This window comes from Ochotona curzoniae, unplaced genomic scaffold, assembly GCF_017591425.1.
Source record: "Ochotona curzoniae isolate NIBS_2020 unplaced genomic scaffold, NIBS_Ocur_1.0 scaffold_3890, whole genome shotgun sequence".
Lineage (NCBI taxonomy): Eukaryota > Metazoa > Chordata > Mammalia > Lagomorpha > Ochotonidae > Ochotona > Ochotona curzoniae.
In genome coordinates this window covers 26,582,011-26,602,855 of record NW_024467115.1, presented here as the reverse complement: position 1 = coordinate 26,602,855, position 20,845 = coordinate 26,582,011, and the positions used below count along the sequence as shown (strand labels likewise).

The 20,845-nt window shown below is 36.5% G+C and overlaps 1 protein-coding gene across 7 annotated transcripts in view; it reads right to left on the bottom strand.

Moving 5' to 3' along the window:
- The window catches only part of STXBP5 (syntaxin binding protein 5), a 171,959-nt gene that overhangs the window by 132,086 nt on the left and 19,028 nt on the right, over positions 1–20,845 (bottom strand). For all 7 annotated transcript variants that reach the window (XM_040965605.1, XM_040965608.1, XM_040965609.1 and 4 more), the window contains exon 3: positions 1,253–1,334. In XM_040965605.1, the coding sequence (XP_040821539.1) occupies positions 1,253–1,334 (82 nt within the window). The remainder of the gene's footprint in view (positions 1–1,252; positions 1,335–20,845) is intronic.

Below are 20,845 nucleotides of genomic sequence, written 5' to 3'. Positions count from 1 at the left end.
GAACAGTACAGTTGAAGCAAAGGAAAATGAAACGGGACTGTCATGGACAGTCTCGCTCTCCCCGCAGTGAAAGGGAGGTCCTCCCACACTCCGGAAGCAGAGCACAGGTTACTGAAAGTAAGGGATGGCAGGAATATTCCGAAAATGATGACAACTGCCTTTCCTTCCTTCTTGAGCTCAAAGAGTTGCACATGAAGACAGAGCAGCTGAGATGAAACAGCTTCAGGAAAAGCGGCTCCCCACGGAGCCCAGGTTGCTGCCTGCACTGCCCTTGGCTTAGAGAAGCAGAGGTAAGCAGGCTCGAGGACTCCACACAGCAGGATCAGGGAAGCATCAGCCAAGGATGCCTACTCACAGACAGATACAGCTATCCCAGCAAACTTGGCCTGGGTGTTGAAGCAGTGCACCAGAGAAACTGCTCTTTTGCTTTCCTTATGTTCTTGTTGAATGCTTCATTCACAAGGGCAATGATCATAACCCAAAGGGGAAACGATTCATTTGTTTAGCTTTCGTTGTTCTTCCCCATTATCCATTTAATTATCAGGTCTGTGTGGAGGGAGACTTGTACAATACACGTACGTGCGCACACACCCCCGCGTGATGCACAGGTGGCAGCTGGCAGGGCAGAGGCAGTAGTCTGGGGCGTTCACCCCTGCCACTGATAAACTGATTACTGAAGTTATTAACTATATTAAATTAATGCTAATAATGTGGATATTTTATTTTTGGCTGCTTGGGTAACTTTAGCCTTAACCAAGCCGATGTGGTTTTTTGTTTTTCATTTTTCCTTTTTCGCTACATTTGTAAAATATTTAGATATAAGGAAATGTACTAATTTTGTGGTTTTGATAGGGTGGATTTTAAAATATGAGTTTTGTGATGTTCTAAAGCTCAGGATGATTTTGTTAACATTATTCATATATTAAAACAATTATGTTGGCTCTCTGGATGTATTTCAAAGCAACTCAGTAAATTTGTGATAAGCTCAAACTTTAATACGGATATTTTGCTCATGGCATAATTTCAATATCTCTGAAATAAATCATAAATGCAGCACCTTGTTTCAAAAATAATTATACCATAACATCTGCAACACTATACATTATTTATATGACCATCCGGTATTCCATAATGATACCTTAAAATGTATTTACTCTACATCGCAAGAAATTAACTTTTTGTTCAAATATTTAAACATAAATAAATACAAGAATCCAGAAATCAACAGGAGAGAGGAAAACCACTCACTCACCTCATTAATCAGGAACTGGAGTTGGATTACTGCAGCCCCACTGTCATGCTGGCAATAACATTCTACTCCTGGACGACCAAAACTGTCATGAATTCCATTAAGGAGTTTGTAATACATATGCAATTCTTTTCCTTCAGAAATCCGCTGATTATTTAACAGGTTAATACTATTTCAGAGACCTTGCCTTGTAATCACTATAACTATTCACTGAGATGAAAATTAAGAGTTAGATTTATTACACATTAGTCTAGACAGTTTCTGGTGAATATCTCAAGCATCAGGGATTACAGTCTTACAATGCAGTATGCATCTCTACTTCCAAAGATGGACTCCCAATGACATTGTTTGCGATATCTTGACAACAGGATGCTGGACTCTCTGTCATTGCCCATGCCCGCAATGATGGATATATGACTGCGTATGAAGAATTATGCTATAGTAATAATATAGGGGAACTCAGTGGGGAGAGGGGAGGGATAAGGAAAATCCCACAATCTATGGAACTGTATCATAAAATGATAATAAAAAAGGGGAAAAAATAAGAAAACTGTTACTCAGGCAAAAAACTTAATAAAAAATAAATACATAAAAACAGTATAATGATACTAAAATACTTTATTCTGACCCAAATTGTTCCCTTCCTGTTAATATAATATTTTGTTCCAAGTACTATTGCAAACATGTTATATAGACTAAGATAATCCTCCATAATGCATTTTTCATGTGTTATTATTCCTTGCTTGGTTTTTTTAATTCAGTTCATTTTCTCTAGGTCTTTAAGTGTTTCTCTGTTGGGGGCACTGACCATTTCCTGCCCTGTGATTGGCCCTTTGCCCTGATTGGTGTGCCTTGGTTCTCTTTAAGTTGATTGGTCAAGTTTGACAGTTAAGCGGGGGGCTTGGCGGGGGAGGGGCTGGAGCGTAACAGATATAACGGTGATAACGGTCAACGGACAAGGGTCACGAGGGGACGGAGGAGCAGAATAAAAGCGCCTTGGAGACTCTCTCAAGTGTCGGGTGATTTCTTCCGCGGGACGGGAGGACCCCCGATATTTCTCATTTTTATTTGAAAAGCAGACAAACATACACACACACCCAAACACACAGATTTTCCATCCACTCATTCGCTCCTTAAATTCCGGTTACAGCCAAGCCCAAATGGCAGCCACAAGCCCAAAACCTAAGTCTGTCATGAGCCATCACTTGCCGCCCCCCAGAGCACACTTCAGCAGGAAGCTGGGTGAAAAACAGAAGCAGGCACTCCAACTTGGGATACAGACAACATAATAGGTTCTCTTAGACTCTATTTAAGCAGATGGGGAAACTTAAGAACTGAAAAATTACTTTCCCCAAATCAGATAACTAGAAAATAGCATTGATAGAATCTGAATAAGAACAAAACCGAACAATCAAAAGCCCAAAGGCTTATAGGATTCACACGTGCACTCCAGCATGAGGCGCGGTGTCTTAACAGGTGTGCCCCTTCTCGTTGTTCTCAACGCAAAAACAACTGTGCTCTAAGTTTCCATTTTCTATGTCGTTTTCTTTGGATTTCTAGAATGAAATGTATTTTCATGGAATTTCTTTTGTCATTTTTACACTAGCAGGTAAGTTTTATTTTATAAGCCAGTAAATTAATTATGTAGGCTTAGCACATAGTACCCTACTCGTTAAGCACAGAATTATTAAGTAGTACAATCTTTTTTAATCTAGCACCAATTAGCATATTTTGTAGTTTTCATCTTGCATGAATGAAGTCACTAAAATTTTTCTCATCTTGCCACTTGAGCATCTTATTTTAAATTTTAAAGTCTGAGTTACTGTAGAGAATCCAAAACATCACACCTGGTTTACATATGATTTTTAAAACAAAAGAGATCATTTGCTAATTCCTGGATATTATCCTAAGATATTTTCTTTGATTATGAGTCTATCACTGAAGTATAGGGCTGCTTTTCCTTAATGAAATATGGCTACAGCTATCCAGATTAATTTTTAAATAGGACTTTAAAGATTGTGGCAATGTATTATGTATATAAAATGCTATGTTTTCTCATCTTGCACAGCTTTATCTCATGCACACTTAATCTTACAGGAGATTTTAAGAGACTGACCTTCAGGAAATCTTCCCAACTATCTATCTTAGATTTTCATTTTTTAAAAATACTTCTTTTTTGCATCATATCATATCAAAATTAATATGAAGATAAATTATTGTATTAGAATATCAAGTATAATAAGCGCAAACAGATTCAGGAATATACAAATTTGATTTTTGATAAACAAAGAATAACAGCTGATTAAGCATTCTAGGAAGATCTTGAAAGTAAAATTCACTATGTTAACATTTTAATAATGGAGAATAAAAAAGTGCTTATATATCTCGGAAAGAAATTACATGGAGGTCAAGAAAATTTTGATGACCTTCATGACACAATTTTATGAAATAAAAAGGTAGTTTTTATATTTAACAATTTAGTCATTTAATTTGTAGATAATAATATGTCTTCATAATAGCAACCACTTAATTGATATCTACTGAATTTTGGCCAAAGTGCCTTAATGCAAAATTGCACCTAATTTAGAATAGGCAATTATTAATATTTTACTGATGACTCAGAAAAATTACTTCGTTTCAATGTTTGGGTTTTTTTTTTTTTTGGTCGAGTGGGGCAATATACACAGTTCTATCTTGCCCACAAAAGCCGCCGGATTAAGGAAAAAATTTCATCGTGAACTATTTTTCCATTATAGCAAAATGTCTAGAATCAAATTTTTTTAAATGGAGATGGGTGACATGTAATCATGAGAGAACAAAAAGAAAGGAATTTTGCAGCAACGTGGTTCTCGATATTAGTGATCTGCCACAATTCTGGTCCTACGGCAGATTTCCTAAATCCAAAGTGCCTGAGTCGGTTGGGTGGGCTTCTGGCTTTAAGGGAGCACAGAACATGTGAGGATCTACTTTCAAAACAGGTCACATACCGTCTCTATTTACTGTGATCTAGAGAACTCACTGCCCATTTTCTGTAAAAAACCCAGTTAATAGATACCTAGTCCAGTGTTCAGAACTGCAAAGAGTATCTACATAAAGCATATTCTCCAACTGGTAGCCAGTCAGTATTTAACATGATGCATTCATTAGATTAATTAGAACTAAATATCACTTTACAGTGTGTACAATATCGTAATACAAGCAAATGTCAAATCTGAATACATTAAATTACAAAACAATGTGTCAGATATAAGTAATTATGTTCTTTCATGCCCGTTATAATCACTGATTCCTGAATATAAGGCTCTTTCCAAAACTGACATAAATAAGAGTTAACATTTTTGTTAGAAATTGGTCAAAAAACGGGCATGCATGGTATAGCAGGTAAGGTCAACAATTGCACCATTGGCATTCCATATGGGAGGCAGGTTCATGTCCTTGATAGGGACACTGCCACCCAAATGAGAGATGTGGAGGGCGCTCCTGGCTCCCGATTTAGACTGGCCACTGCAGAAATTTGGGGAGGGAACCAGAAGACAGAAGATCTCTGTTTCTCCCTCTCTGTAACTTTACCTTTCAGAATAAGTAAATAAATCTTTTTTAAAATGTCTAACATTCTAATAAAGATTTCCTTGGTAAACTAGTCACATTTATTGTTACTATGTTCACAATTAAAGCAAACAGTCTGAAATTGAAATGGAGAAAAACCAAAACACTACATATCCATTGAACATTCCTGTATATTAAAAATAATTCATTTTTAGGGCCCAGCACGATAGCATGATGGTTAAGGTCCTGTCCTCGCCTTGAACACACCAAGATCTCATATGGGCACCGGTTCTAATCCTAACAGCTCCATTTCCCATCCAGTTCTCTGCTTGTGGCCTGGGAAAGCAGTTGAAGACAGCCCAAAGCCTTGGGACCCTGCACCCACATGTGACACCCGGAAAGAAGTTCCTGGATCCTGGCTTCAGATCCGAGCAGCACCGGCCACTGCACTCACTTGGGGAGTGATTCATCAGACGGAAGATCTTCCTCTCTGTCTCTCCTCCTCTCTGTGCATCTGCCTTTCCAATAAAATAAATTTTTAAAAAAATAAAAACTCATTTTTATAACTGCATGAATCAATTATACAAGGCTGAATGCTTATAAATCCTTTTCTCAGTAGTATTTTTTTACCTTATGACACTGAAATTCAATGCATTCTTTTGAAAATAGGATAATCCTCCTGGATCAATTACCTTTCTAACTTTTTATATTGCTTGCTTATCACAAACTATTATCTCTGCCTAATTCTATCAGTCATCTTTACTTCTGGAACAAATCACTTAAAATATCTGACCCCATGTCACACCCCACTGTACCTATTTGGTCAGTGAACCAGTGAATGGAAAATCTCTTTCCATCATCCTACTTTCCAAATAAATAACATAACTATTAAAAGGAACAGCTTACTTGGGTACAACAAATCTTCCACGAATTCTCTGAAGCAAGTTCATAAACTAGAAGCAGAGTTTTGAATACGTTAGATAATTCACCTTAGATAATTCACACGATCTAGGTAAGCAACAAGGTAAAGAAAATTATTACAAAGAAACATTAATGGAGCTGAAACAGCAATTAAGGAAGGAAAACCAGGAAGAAACGTGCAAAATGGATAAGCAGAAAGAAAAAAAGAGATGATAAAACCTTTTACTTACCCTGTTCTAAAAGCATTCACCCACTTGCCTAAATAGTTGCTTTGGCTACTACTTTTACAACTGTTTTGTCATTGTTTGGAATGGGAGAGATGAAAAGTAGAATGGGGGGAGATTTTAATTATATCATCATGACTATTTCAACTTACATTTAGTGAATACTTACTATTTATCACATATTAAATATCCGCTACCTTATAACAGTACCTCCAAAATGAACCAGTTTGCAAATAAGGAAACTTAGGTACAAGTTTCAGTAATTGCTAGCCAAGGTAATACAGCTAGTTAGTATGGGAGGTAAAATTTCCAGATACTATGACATACATCACCAAGCCTTATTACACGAAATAGAAAAGTACATTAAGAAACAATTTTCACAGGTAAATGTAACTTTCTATCTTGTTGTAAAAGATCCTAAATTTGGGAAATAAATACATAAGAAATATAGTATCCCACATGTAAATATTTAATAAAGTCAGACTGATTTAATACTACAAAGAAAGAAAAATATAACTTTTAGTAGCAAATAAATATCAAAGTTAATTAGACAATAGATGGTAAGGCATAGAAAAATGGCTTGGCATTTTACTGGGAAAAATAAGTTCTAATATTCTATAACATGGTAGGATGACGATAGTGCAAGTGATATATATATATATATATATATATTTAAATAACTAGGAAAGAATAAGTTTCCACAAAAAGAAAATAGCAAATGCTTACAGTCAGAAATGCAAAATATCCTAATTCGATCACTATAAATTATATGTCTCCATTTTTATACTGTACCCAATAATGTGTCAATTAAACTGCACCAACCAAAAAAAAAAACCCTAACACTTACTTTTCATGTCAATTTATCATATTACACGAAATACTAGTTTTAATACAGAAAAATATTCCCCAGTAGGATAAGCAAAATTTTGGAATTTCATATTCCAATTCTGAGACCAGTGACTTACAGACCAGTCTGTAAAATTATCATCCAAAAAAATACATTAAGTCCCAATGGCATGGTAGCCTGGTGGCTAAAGCCCTCGCCTTCAATGTGCCAGGATACCATATGGACACTGGTTCTAATCGCAGTGACCCCACTTCCAATCCAGCTCCCTGCCTGTGTCCTGGGAAAGTAGTCAAGGATGGCCCAAAGCCTTGGGATCCTGCACGCACATTGGAGACCTGGAGGAGGCTCCTTGCTACAGACTTCAGATTGGCGCTTCTCCGGCCCTTGCAGCCACCTGGAGAATGAATCAACAGACGGAAGATCCTCCTCTCTGTCTTTCCTTCTCTGTATATCCGACTTTCCAATAAATATAAAATAAATCTTTAAAAAGAAAAAAAAAGACATTTTAGAGCCTGCAGGTATTTGAGAGGCCAGGATTCAGTGACCTTATTGTCAGAAATCATGAGACCAATGGAATATACTGTATGAATAGTAAAAAAGACAAAAATCCCCATGATTCATCTCAACAGGATTACAAAGGGTCTTTGGCAGCAATCCAATATCCCTTCACAAGACAACACTCAATTAAATTAGCAATGAAGAAAACTTCCTCAAAAGGCCAAAGGACATTTATGAAAAACTCACAGCTAACATCATATTTAAAGATGGAATGAATGTTTTCCTGCCAAGATCAGCAAAGTGCCACGGTGTCCATTCTTGTCGCTTCTACTCATTATACTAAAGAATATTCCAGTCAGGGGAAACTGGCAAGAAAAACAAACACAAAATGTCCAGATTGGAAAGGAAGAATTAAAACTAGTTCTATTTATAGATGTCATAATCTTACATACAAGAAACTTCTAAAACCACTAAAAAAACAATTAGAACAAATAAACATATTCAGCAAGACTGCATAAATCAAGATCAATAAAAAAATCAATTGTACTTTCTGTATGCTAACAATGAACAATCTGAAAATAAAATTAAGAAATGATTCAATTTGTAGTAACATCACAAACCGCAAAATATTTAGAAATAACACATCCAAAGAAATGCAAAATTCACACAAAAAATATAAATTAGTACTGATGACAAATGTAAATACACAGAAAAACATTCCAGATGCATGGATGGGTGTATTATCAAGAGGGTAACAGTCACCAAACTGAGGTACCGAGTTAAATCCCAGATGTCTTCACTAGATGACAAGCTAATCCTGAAATTCACACAGAAAGGCAAGGCACCCAGTCTATCCAAGATTCCTGTCAATCTTGACACATGAAAACACAGCTGGAGCTTTTAAGGCTTGGATTTTAAAATTTACCATAATTTTAAAACAACCAGGACATAATGGTATTGACACAAACTGTATATACAGACCAACTGAATAAACTAATAATCCAGAAATAAACTCTTACTTCTATGATCAATAGATTTTTGGCAAGGATTTCAAGACAATGCAAAATATTCTTCAACAAATGATGCCAGGGTAACTGGATACCCATGTGATAAGCACTTCATACATATACCATTACTAGTTCAGAATCAAACAGACCTAAATAAGAGCAATAGCCATAAAACTCTTGGAAAAAAAAACAGAAAGGTAAATCCTCACAATCTTAGCTTTGACAAGTCAGAAAAGCAGAAGCCACAAAATAAAACAGAGAATCTGAGTTATCAAAATGAAAAATCAAATTCACAGGATACCATTAAAAATGTCAAAGTAAAATCCACAGAATGAGAGAAATTGTTTCTGAATCATATATGACAGACTTGGTAGCCAATAAAAAGAGAACCCAATTTCAAAATGTGGAAAGCTATGTAGATATTTCTCCAAAGAAGATATACAAACAGTCCATAAGCATATGAAAAAAATGCCTAATATAATTATTCATTAAAGAAATGTTATTCAAAACCACCTCGAAATTCTACCTTACACCTTGTAGGATGGTTATAATGAAACAGGCAACAACAGGTGTTGATAAACATACGTAGGAATTAGAGCCCTCAATTATCACTGGAAACACTTTTCCTAGTCTGTTCTGTTACCGTGACAAAACAGGTGTTACTGACACTTTATTAGGAAAAGATGTTTATTTGATTCTGCACTTGTGTAGATTCAAGGGCACAGAGTTGGCCATGGCTGGACTCTCTTGAAAGTCTACTTTGGATGGTATCACAATGCTGGAAACACATGCAGGAAGGAGATCTCACAGAAAAACAGGAAGCCTGAGAACACAGCAAGGGCTCTTTTCTAACAACTTGGTCTTGTGAAACTGAGGGTCCCATTAGAACTACCTTGTTCCTTTCAGAAGGTAGCATCTCAATGACATGACTAGCTCCTAGGAAAAAGTCTCCCTCTTCAAGATCCTATCACCTCTCGGGATACCACACTGGGGTCTGAGCCTCCAATACATGAACTATTGGAGGATGGCCTTCAGCCACTTTGTAAAACAGATCTGCAATTTCCCTTTTCTAAACCAAATGATCATGATTTCAAATCTCACTCCTGAAACATACAGAACTGAAAACACACCATACACAAATTCTACACAAATGTTCATGGGAGTATTATTCATGGATTCCACACACAAAAGATCGAAATACTCATCACCGGATTAGACGTACATGCTGTATCTACACAATGAATAATAAGTCATACATTTAAGACTTAAATTGCTAATGAAACACTGTTAACTTTGTTAAGTGAAACAAGACATATGTATGAAGAGCCCCCACACAATAAAATTCATAGAAGTAAAAAAAGCTTGATTGCAAGGGAGTGTCAGGAGGGCTAATGGATTAATTGCTAATGGATATGAGTTATCTTGTGGGAGATGTAATTCATCTCCTGAAATTATAAAGTGCTAATAGTTATACAACTCTAATATAATGAAAAACATAAAACCATTTATTTCAAAATTCATTTTAGGGAAGAGATACATATACATGGTATAATATACATGGAAGGATATATGTATATATGCATTGTAGGGAGGAGATATATATATTTGTACATATATCACAAAGCTATATAACTAAAGCTATTATTTCAAAAACAATTGATTTGTATGAATAAATGCAACATATAAATAAGCAAAAAGAGGATGAATTTAAGACAAAAGATTGTAATTATTATGGAAACAAAACTCACTATATTCTTAAATATACTCTCTTGTCTAGAATTTCTAACATTGACAAGCAATGAGTAAAATTAACTGTTAAGATACAAACACAGTATGTATTTAACAGACAAGAAATAAAGATAGCAGTATTTACAAATAAAATCTTAGGAAAAATATCTTTCTTTGCAAATTTAGATTGCTTATATTTCCATGTAGTAATTTATAATGTAAATTAATCCCTAAAAGAACTGATGAAAATATTCAGGAAATCATAATTTGAGATTATAACGATTTAAAAAAAAAGGTTGAGTGAGCAGTCATTTGCTCAGTGGCCAAGGTGCTGGCTGGGGCTCTGTGCACCCTGCAAGGCAGATGATGGTGTTGGGTCTCTGCCACTACGGTGGGAGATCTGCTTTGAGCTCTTGGCTCCATGGGCTCCTAAGAAATAAACTGGCAATTGGGAACTAATTCATTCTCTGTCTCTGTCTCTCTCTCTCTCTCTCTCTGTCTCATAAATAGATAAACTTAAAAAAAAAAAAACCTAGCCATGAGTATTGGCACACCTGCTTCCCATAGTGGAGTGCTTTATTCAAGTCCAGGTTTGGCTTCTGATTCCACACATATTCTGTTTCCAGCCAACAAATATTCTGTGAAGCAGCAGGTAATGGTGGTCTAAGCGGGTCCCTACCACCTCTGTGGGAGACCAGATAGGATTTGGGGCTTCAGGTCTTCTGGGCCTGGCCTGGCCCTGCCCTGACTGTTAAGAACATTTAAACTGGTGAATGGAACTGCACTCTTACGCTCTTTTATTAAAAACAAACAAACAAGCACACAAAATTAACAAACTAGGGGGAAAAAGTCTTTGGATCAAGACAATAAGTTGGACAATTCAGTTTGCTCTCAGTTTAACTGCAAATCCCATTTAAAAAGTCACAGGAAAAAAAGTAGAATATAACACTTAAAAAATAAAGCAGGTAATATCTAATAAGAGTAAATAAAGAAACAAAAGAGACCTCCAGTTAAGAGGTTGTCAGGACCACTGTTGATTCCTCCTGTATTATGCACAGAGCAGGGGGCACCCCAGAGTGGAGCAGGAAGATAGGAGGTGGCTTGTATTTCAGCACTGGAGACTCCCGGATCCTCACCTAGGACTATCGGTACGGGCACCAAGGACTACATCCCAACTGCCAAGGAGACCACGGGGAATTGGATTGCCCCTGTAGGCCAAGAACTCTGAGGTCATCCTCTCCCTTTCACATCTCCCACATGGGATGGAAGATGTCCAGATCCTTCCTCACAGGGTCTAATATCATCAGAACAATAGTCAGGAGCCCTGAGCGGACTCAGAAATGGAAGAACAGTAAACTCCCTCTGGGACTCAGGATAGGAGCTTTCTCTGGTCCATACTTAGTTCCAACTTTGGATCCCCATCCTCTCTTGCAATGCCCATCAGGGTCGCTCCGGGTACCCCCCGCCCAAACAAAATTAGAACAGACAGAGACCAATAAGGAAAGTGTAGAACAGACAGTAAATGGTCAGCTTGGACTCACATATTCCTTACAAGGTAGGACACAAAGATTAGTTACTCCTCACTAAGGTATTGAAGATTTCTCTGCACACCCCTCCTAAAACTGTTCTGCACCTCAACTGTTGACATATGCATTAGAGTTATAAGCCAGTTTGAATTATCCTAAAATTCACCAAGTTCAGTAAAAATTATGCTTCAATATTATAAACTGCTAAATATAAAAATGAAAATAGACATGAGACAGCTGAATAGTACCCTATAGCCATTTTAAGGTGTATAGCAGCTGGCTCTGTATAAACTAAAATTGAAATGTCAATGAAGTAGTCAAAGGATGTGGTTAAGAACATGCATTTTCTAACATATTGGTCACTCAATACCATGTCAATTAACTCCATAGTGTTGTAAATTACTGTTGATGTTACATCGTGGCTTTTTACTGGACAGGATGATATTCTGCCAGCTCTGCTTTCAGACCAGAGATGGTTTCCCCAAAAAACTGTTGAATTTATATGGACAACAAGATGCTGGACTCTATGCACGGTATATGCCTGCAATGAAAGAATCATGACTGGATTTGAACTGTAATACTGCAACAAGGTGGAGGAATCCACCATGGCGGGTAGGAGAGGGTATGGGGAGGGTTTGGGGGAATCCCAGAGCCTATAAAACTGTCATAAAAAGAAATGAAATTTTTTTAAAAAAAAGAGAGAAAAAACATATCAAAGAAATAACAGAAGAAATGTGGAGTTTGCTCAGCTTCTAATCAATATAGGCCTAAGTCTGTGGAATGGAAAATGAAAGGAAATTCTCACCTAAGCACAACACTGTGAAAAACATCCTGTGGCTTACGAAAAAGACCTCTAGTACATCAGGATAAAGGGAAACAGAACAGAAAAAAATGTACCTGTCTAGGAAGTATACTCAAATTGTTAGATGTCTCTGATATCACTAGCTTCAATAAGACAAACAACATCTGTACAGTTAAGAAGCAGAGCAGTCTTCAACATGGAACTAGATTCAATTAAAGCACTGACAGAGCCTGATTATTGAACTCAAGCATTTACAGATGTTCAACACCTCACCTCTGAAATCTTACTATTTTTAGGAAGTCATTAGAACTGTGATTCCATAAACTGAAAGTCGCCACCATCACTGCCCCAATAAATCAAACCCAGACGATGACGAAAAAGCCCAAAGAAAGCAGTGCAGTAGACAAAAACACACTAATCCAAAACAGAGGACTACGGGGAGCGAGGAGACTTCTATGTGAGTAAGAAGCCTCCAGATATGAGAACTTCTATCTGAGAAACCTACGACAGTTAATGAAGGGACTGGTAGCAGCCACTGTATAAAAAGAATGCAACAAAGAAGACAGCTGTACAAGAAAGGAAATGTACTCACAGAATACCACTTGGCTGTAGAATGTAATATGGCCATAACAGAAAAATATACCATAGTAAATGTTACTCATTTATTTCTAACTCTGAGAAACAAATGTAAAATTATATAAAATAGACATGACTATAGTAAGGAAAGGGCAGGAAGAAGAGGAAATAACTACAGAGAAGTGATGAGATTTTCATTTTACAAATCCAGGAGCCAAGTGCTAAGATAAATAGTTGATACAGCAACTATAATACGGTTATTGAAACTCACAAAGGTGTTGAGAGAAAATGAAGTTACGTGACCAATTTAAATTGGGAGGGAAGATATCAGGCAAACATTCATCTACAAAGGCAGTAATATGGCTTATTTGAGAAATTTACTAGGCATTAGGAATACAAACTGTAATCCTTATCCTTAAGGATCTTAAAGTCTAGCAATGCAAACAAAAATGCAATTTAGGATCAGGTTCAAAGATTAACCAAATAAATGTTTAGCTAATACTGCTTGAAAAACAAGCAAACAAAACATTTTTTCAACTATATTAACACGAGTCCATTTCAGACTTCAGCATGACATACTCTATTCTTATATACCCACGATGCTCTTTGAATTCCTTTTTGCTGTTACATAACACATTGGATTTTTTTGATAATTCCTTGTTTCCCCTATTTGGGCCATCTGTAACCAAATCATAAAATTATATTTGAGGGCCTGGCGTGATGGCGTAGTGTTTAAGGTCCTCGCCTTGTGGCATGCTCTGGGATCCCATTTGGGCACCGGTTCTAATCCCAGCAGCCCTGCTTCCCATCCAGCTCCCTGCCTGTGGCCCAGGAAAGCAGTCGAGGACGGCCCAAAGCTTTGAGACCCTGCACCCACATGGGAGACCTGAAAGAGGTTCCTGGCTTCAGATTGGCTCAGCTCCAGCCATTGCAGCTGCTTGGGGAGTGAATCATCGGAGGGAAGATCTTCCTCTTTGTCTCTCCTCTCTGTATATCTGCCTTTCCAATAAAAAAAAAAAAAAAAACCTTAAAAAAATTGTATTTGAAGAATTTTCTCCCATAGGCTACAAACCATCTAAGTCTGCCTCAGGTAATAGGAATATGCAGTTTGGTGTTTTTAGCTCCAGACCTGGATAAGTGCATGGTGCCTGGTAGACACACATTCAATATTTATGAAGGAATGAAATGCCGTTTTTAAAATTTAAATATCAAGAAATACATTTATGTCCAATAATATCTTAAGTAAGATCACTTTTCAGAAAATCTACAAAACAAATAGCACAATAGAAAAAATTCCCTTGTCTTGCCTTTATTAGGGAATTGGTCTATCTCTAGTTAGCTCTTAAAATTCCATGCATCTGCAGGTTCCAGTTCATTCAATTTGTACTTCAATCATCTGTTGGGTTGCTATTACAATCACAGCAGTAATTCATCCTATTGCTTATTCTTCCATCTGGAATTTATACTGTATTGTCAGCAAGGTAGAATCAAAAGCAGTACAAAGAAACATGCAATGGGACCCCAGCCAGCAGTAAGTCCTGCACATATAGCTCCCGGGCAAGTTTTTACTGCTGTCAGTACCACTGTGTGTTAGAAAAATGGCTGACACACATATTTTGACAACCTCTACCTTTATGAAAAATGAAATAATATGAAGAATAGTACATGCTTAGTAAATTATTGAAATTTTTTTGAAGGTAACTTATATTCTCGGAGAACCTGGTCATCTATTCCTGTCAAAATAATTTTTTAAAAAAGTGATGGCATTATGGCATTATTCTAATCTCTCCAGAAGTGACATATTTAATTTTCTTAGGAACAAAAGACTGGAATAGAAAGCAACTGGAGAACTTAGATGCTTCATGCATTTGCTGAAAATATACATATATATTTTGTAAGCTTTGCTTGTAAGTACTATTCTTCATTGAATTTTTGACTAATAAATGATCCTATACTCTATATACATACATTTAATTAGGCAATAGTCTACACAATTAACTTGTTTAGAGAAAATAATATGCTACAAACTAAGATAGGTTTTTGAAGACAAACTGTTTCCTCCCAACAAACAGGTAAATCCAAGAGCATAGTTTTAGTCCTTCACTAAAGACTAATCTTGGTTGCTCTTTTTTAAGTACATTCTTATATTTTCAACAAATGGTAACTGACACTTCTTTCATTATTTAAACAAGCCTATAGGATGTTGCTACTCTGAATTGCCTTACTAAGGTCAATGGATGAAATAAACTTTTGATATTAACATAAGAAATGAGACTTAACAAAATGTGGTTATTTCAACAACCAAGTTAAAATCTAAATACTACTATAGTTTAGTCAAACAATACTGATGAAGGCATTTGAGAAAAGAGGATGAATTATAGAATAGGATCAATGTTTTCATTTATTTTTGTGAACATAAATTTCTTAGAAGCTCAGAGCTTTGATTTCTTTAACTCTAATTTCAGATATAAGAATAAATAAAATCAAAAGATGTGGAACAACACACATTTATCCTGCTAAAAGTAATATATCTCATCAAAAAGAAAATTCTGAATTGTAGCTTACCAAGATTAAAAAGATAAGTAAAACACCAATCTGGGTTGTAGTTTTCTCAACTGAGTGAAATATCGCTTGTCTCCTTCACTTTCAGCTATTTCTACCACATAATGGTCATTTTTACTGCTGGTTCTCATGACCAGTGATGAACTGCTAAGGAGAAACTCCTATAACTCAAATCAGGAGCCCAGATCCTTTCAAATATTTCATATATCAATTATACAGTGTATACTTGCATAGCTACATTACGGTTCTTAACATGTCATAACTGCTTTACAGTAACACTCTCTACACACACACACACACACACACGCACACACACACACACACACACACTCACGTTTCTTACTTACCACATGCCTTGCTAATGCTGCTAACCAAGTGAAACACTTAAAATCAGTATGTCTCAATCCTGGCTGCATATCACAAGTTTCCATGGATGGAAATGTAAAAACATTAACTACAGAAGCCATGCCCCATGCCAGACTGAGAATATGTAAGAAATCAATCCGTAAGTTTGGGCATTCTTTTTTCCCCCCATTTTGTATTCCTTTTCCAGCTCTACTAATGATTCTAATGGACCAGTCATGATGGAGAAACGCTGCAACAACCTATGGATGTAACTTATCTTCTTTAAATAACCTGTTAACCTATATATGATAATTTATCAAATAATTTCTCAGATTTCCTTTCTTCAAATAGAATTATGAATCCTTTCTCCAGGTCTTATTTCGCAAACTTAACTTCCTTCACCCATCTAAAGCAGAAAAGTTTTTCATTTAAAAATCTTTTTTTTATTTATTTATTCAAAAGCCAGAGTAACAGAGAGAGAGAGAGAGAAAAGGAGACAGATTTTCCAACCGTTGGTTCACTCTCCAAATAGCCACTACAGCTGGGCTGGACCAGGCCAAAGCCAGGAGCCAGAAGCTTCACTGAGGTTTCCCATGAGGGTGCAGGATCCCAAACCCTTGGACCATCCTCAACTGCTTTTTCCAGGCACATTAGCAAGGAGCAGAAACTGAAGTTGGGCAGCCCAGGCTTCAGCAAGTGTCTCTGTAAGATGCTTGTTCCTTAGGATGCAGCTAAACCGGTTATGCCACAATGCTGGCTCCCTTCATTGTGTATGTGTACTTTTAATAGAAAGCTTTTGCCAAGTAACAATTGTTTATACTTTTAGATTAGAGCACTTAAATTTGATACCTTTATCAACTTGACAAACAACTGTTTTAAAATCTCTTTTTGAATATCATGCATTTTTCATCTGTAAAAATGAATATAAATGCCAGGTTTTTGGTTCAGCATGGAAGTCCTCAGACTGACCCAGCAACATGTTAAAAAAAAAAAGTACACAAAATGGAAATCATTAACTTTTCATATCTGAAAAACAATGGTCAACAACTGTCCCTAAAATTTTAAAGTTTTCTCTTGTTTTCATGATTTAAAGTTTTAAAATTTTTAAATTTTAAAGAGGAAAAAATATATCCCACAAAACTACAATTCTGTATCCTCGAAATTAACCTTCAAAAGAGAAAGAGAAATGAAAATTTATTCTAATAAAAATTGATACAACTTACTGCCATTTGATCCAAAATATAAGAAGACATGATAACATAAAAGTTTTCTGACAAAGGAAATTATACAGGTTAGAAACTCAGATCTAGGTAAAGAAAGGAAGAATATCACAAAACAAATAGGTAAAGGTAAAATAATTTGTATTTTTTTCCTTAATTGATCTAATAAATAACAATTTGTTTAAAATAATAGCAAAAATGGATTCAATCATGTGATTCTATATTTATGTAGTTAGAAACATTCAACTGTAAGTGAAATGAATATCAGCAATGATATAAAGCATGGCACAGAACTGAGGTTATTTTGTTATGCTATAAATGATTATGAATCCATAATAACTGTGAAGTTGTACAGTAGTCTCTAAGAATAGAAGATTAGTTGTTAATATATACTGAAAAGTCTAGAGCAACCACTAAAAAGTTCATAAATGTAACTGCTATGCTAAGAAAGAAAATGAAATTATACAAAACTAAAACCATAAAGGGTAGAAAAAGAATCAAAGCTAAAATTAAAATAAGACACAAAGGTAATAGATAGGAAAAAATAACATGATAGATGTTAGTCCACTGGTAGCAATAATCATTTTAAATGTCAATGGTCTAAATGTATCAAAGAGAGAAAGAGTGGATTTAAAAAACAAACCTAAACTTCATGTTGTCTATAAACGTACACTTTAATTAAAAAACCATATATAAATTAAAACTAAATGTGAAAATCAAGACGGCAGAATATAGTAAGGACACATTTAAACAGAAGAAGAAACATTAGCCAGTGTGAAGCAGAGAGGGCACATTCCAGGAAACAGGAGAGGACAGAAAAACAGCAGAGAGGCAGCTGGAGACTGACAGACACAGGAAAACATGGATACAACGGTGTGATGTTGCAGTGACCTATACAACAGCAGCATTCAGCAAGTGGCCATCTGAATTGCAGAGGCAGGAAGAACTCCACCAGCAACAAGGTGGGAAGGGACATTCACTGGGGGAGCTCCAGAGGTGAACCTAAAGGACTGCTCGTCCTGCTGGTCTGTTAGATTTGACGAGGAGCAGAGACAGAGCAGCAGGTCCCAGACAGGCAGTGCAGGAACAGAGTGGATTTCAGAGCCAATTCCACTCCCTAGAGCTGAATCAGGCTCTTAGGAGGGAAAGGCTATGAGAGATCAAAAACACTACTAGTGGCACATCAGCCACCATTTCTTACAGTATGGCAAAGGCTTTAAGACTTCAGGGACAACAGTGAGCTGGGCATGCACTGAGCTGGGAGCAAACTCATAGAGCTCAGTGAATTGCACTAACCCCACAGGAAAATAACACTGACTCTGGCATTGTACAGGGCAAAATACATACCAATGGCCCTCAGACCTAACGGCCCACAGGTTCTGGCAAGATCAGCACCAACAAAAACCTAGCTATATAATATAGGACACCTGGTGTCTCCCTAATGCTGGGACTTGCTCCAACTGAAAGTGAGAGAAAGGTTGTACAAACAACAGTGCAGCCTCAGCAGAGTGTCACAGGAGTTGGAGAATGGTGAGCTGGAGCTAGGGCTACAGAGATCATGGTGGAAATCTAACATAACACTTCTGTTCTGGAAATTGCTGGATGCAAAAGTGACTGCAAACGAAGTACAATGTGCCAACTGCAATAAGTAACATTGAACTGTAGAACCCTGAGTCACACAGCTTAGAAACCTGCCAAATAAAAAGAATCTGATAACCAGAAGCACAATTACCAAGAGCAAAAGAAGAGTAAAGGCACAATGAGTATTACTGAAGATTCCCCTGCAAAGGAACAAAAGCCTCTGCCAACCTCATAGTTCACTGAGGAAGACATGGAGAAAATGGGGGATACAGAACTCAAAACATTTGTTATAGAACTTATCAACAATGAGAAGCAGGTAAAGCAAGAGTTCAAGGAATATGTTACACAGGAAATAGCAGCAATGAATCAAATGAAACCTGATATATCAGAAATTAAGAACATCGAGGAGCAACTTAAAAGTACAATGGAGAATCTCAAAATAGAATGAAGGAGGCAGAAGACAGAATCTCAAAATTAGAACATATTTCCTGAGACAGGGGGAAACAAACAAAAAGCTGGAAGCAGAGCAGGATCAAGCCAAAAAAGGGATTCAAGAATTCAAAGACACTATTAAAAGGATAAATATAAGAGTTATGGGAGACCCAGAAGGTACAGAAAGAGAAGCTGGGTTTAAAAATGTATTTCATGAAATCATAAGGAAAAGTTTCCATAATCTAGAGAAAGAATTGGGAAACAACATCCAGGAGGGGCACAGAACTCCCAACAGAGTTGACCAAAAGTGATCTTCACCATGACACATGATAATCAAGCTCTCTTCAATCAAATAAGTAAATGATCACTAAATGTGCCTGTGAAAAAAATCAACTGACATATAAAGGAATGCTAAGTAAACTCACAGGAGACCACTCACAGGAAACTCGACGCACCAGAAGAGAATGGAACAGCATATTTCAGATTCTAAAAGCAAAAAATTACCAGCCCAGAATAACATACCCAGCAAAATTTTCCCTTGTCTTTGACAATGGAATAAAATTTTTCCACAGTCAAGCAAAGTTAAAAGAATATGCCTTTTCCAAACCTGACCTACAAATGATTCTTGAAGAGAAAAGGAATAGTGCCCACCAAAACTAAAGGCAAATGCGAAGAACATCCCAGTAAAATAACACAAGACTAAATCAATGAACAACCCATTGTTAAAATGACAGAACCATATTACCACTATTACCACCCATTCCTATTAACCCTGAATGTAAATGCTTTAAACTCATCAGTCAGATACCATAAATTAGTAGACTGGATTAAAAAAACAAAACTGATATTTGTTGCCTACAGGAGACACATTTCACCAACAAAGATCAGCAGAAACTGTATCTCGTAAATTTTCAATATTTTTGTTAGTCTCATCTCTTCAAGACACTTTCTTCTGATTAAATTCTTCATTGATTCAATAGGTCATAGAGTAGTATCATTTTCTTCAAGAAGATTCTTGATTTTTTTTTTCATTTCTTCAGTGACACATTAGTCATTCAGTACGATGCTATTTAACTTCATGGTGTTGTTAATTTTTTTTCTTACTATTGTTGATTTTGTATTGTGGCTTTTCATTTAAGAGGATGTATAATGACTATGTAATGGAGACTGTCATATCCAGATTGAGTATACAGTGCAGTAGGCATCTCTATTTGCAGACCAAAGATGGACTCCCAATGAAACTGTTTACTATATCTTGACAATAGGATGCTGGATTCTTCCTTATCCATGCCTACAATGACGAATATATGACTGTTTATGAAGAAACATACTATAGTAATAATATAATGGAACTCAGTGGTTGGGGATGGGACTTGGGGAGAGGGTAAGAGAAATCCCAGGGCCTATGGTACTGTATAATAAAACGATAATAATAATAAGTAAAATTTTAAAAAAGTAATTGGCACAGTAGTTAACACAGAGTTTAAGATGTCTCAATTTCATACTAAAGTGCCTGAGTTCAATTTTTGGCTCAGTTCTGTGTATGATTCCAGGTTTCTGTTCATGTGAACCCCGGAAATAGCAGGTAATGGTTCAAGAGGTTGGATCTCCCCATCCATGTGGCATACCTGTATTCAGCTCTCAGCTCTCAGGTATTGACAGATCCTTAAACCAGTGAATGGGAGAGCTGTGTGTGTCCACGTGCCTCTCAATTTGAAACAAAAAAAAAAGGGGGGGGCCGGTGTGCAGACACTATGTTAATCCTCTGCCTTGTGACTCTG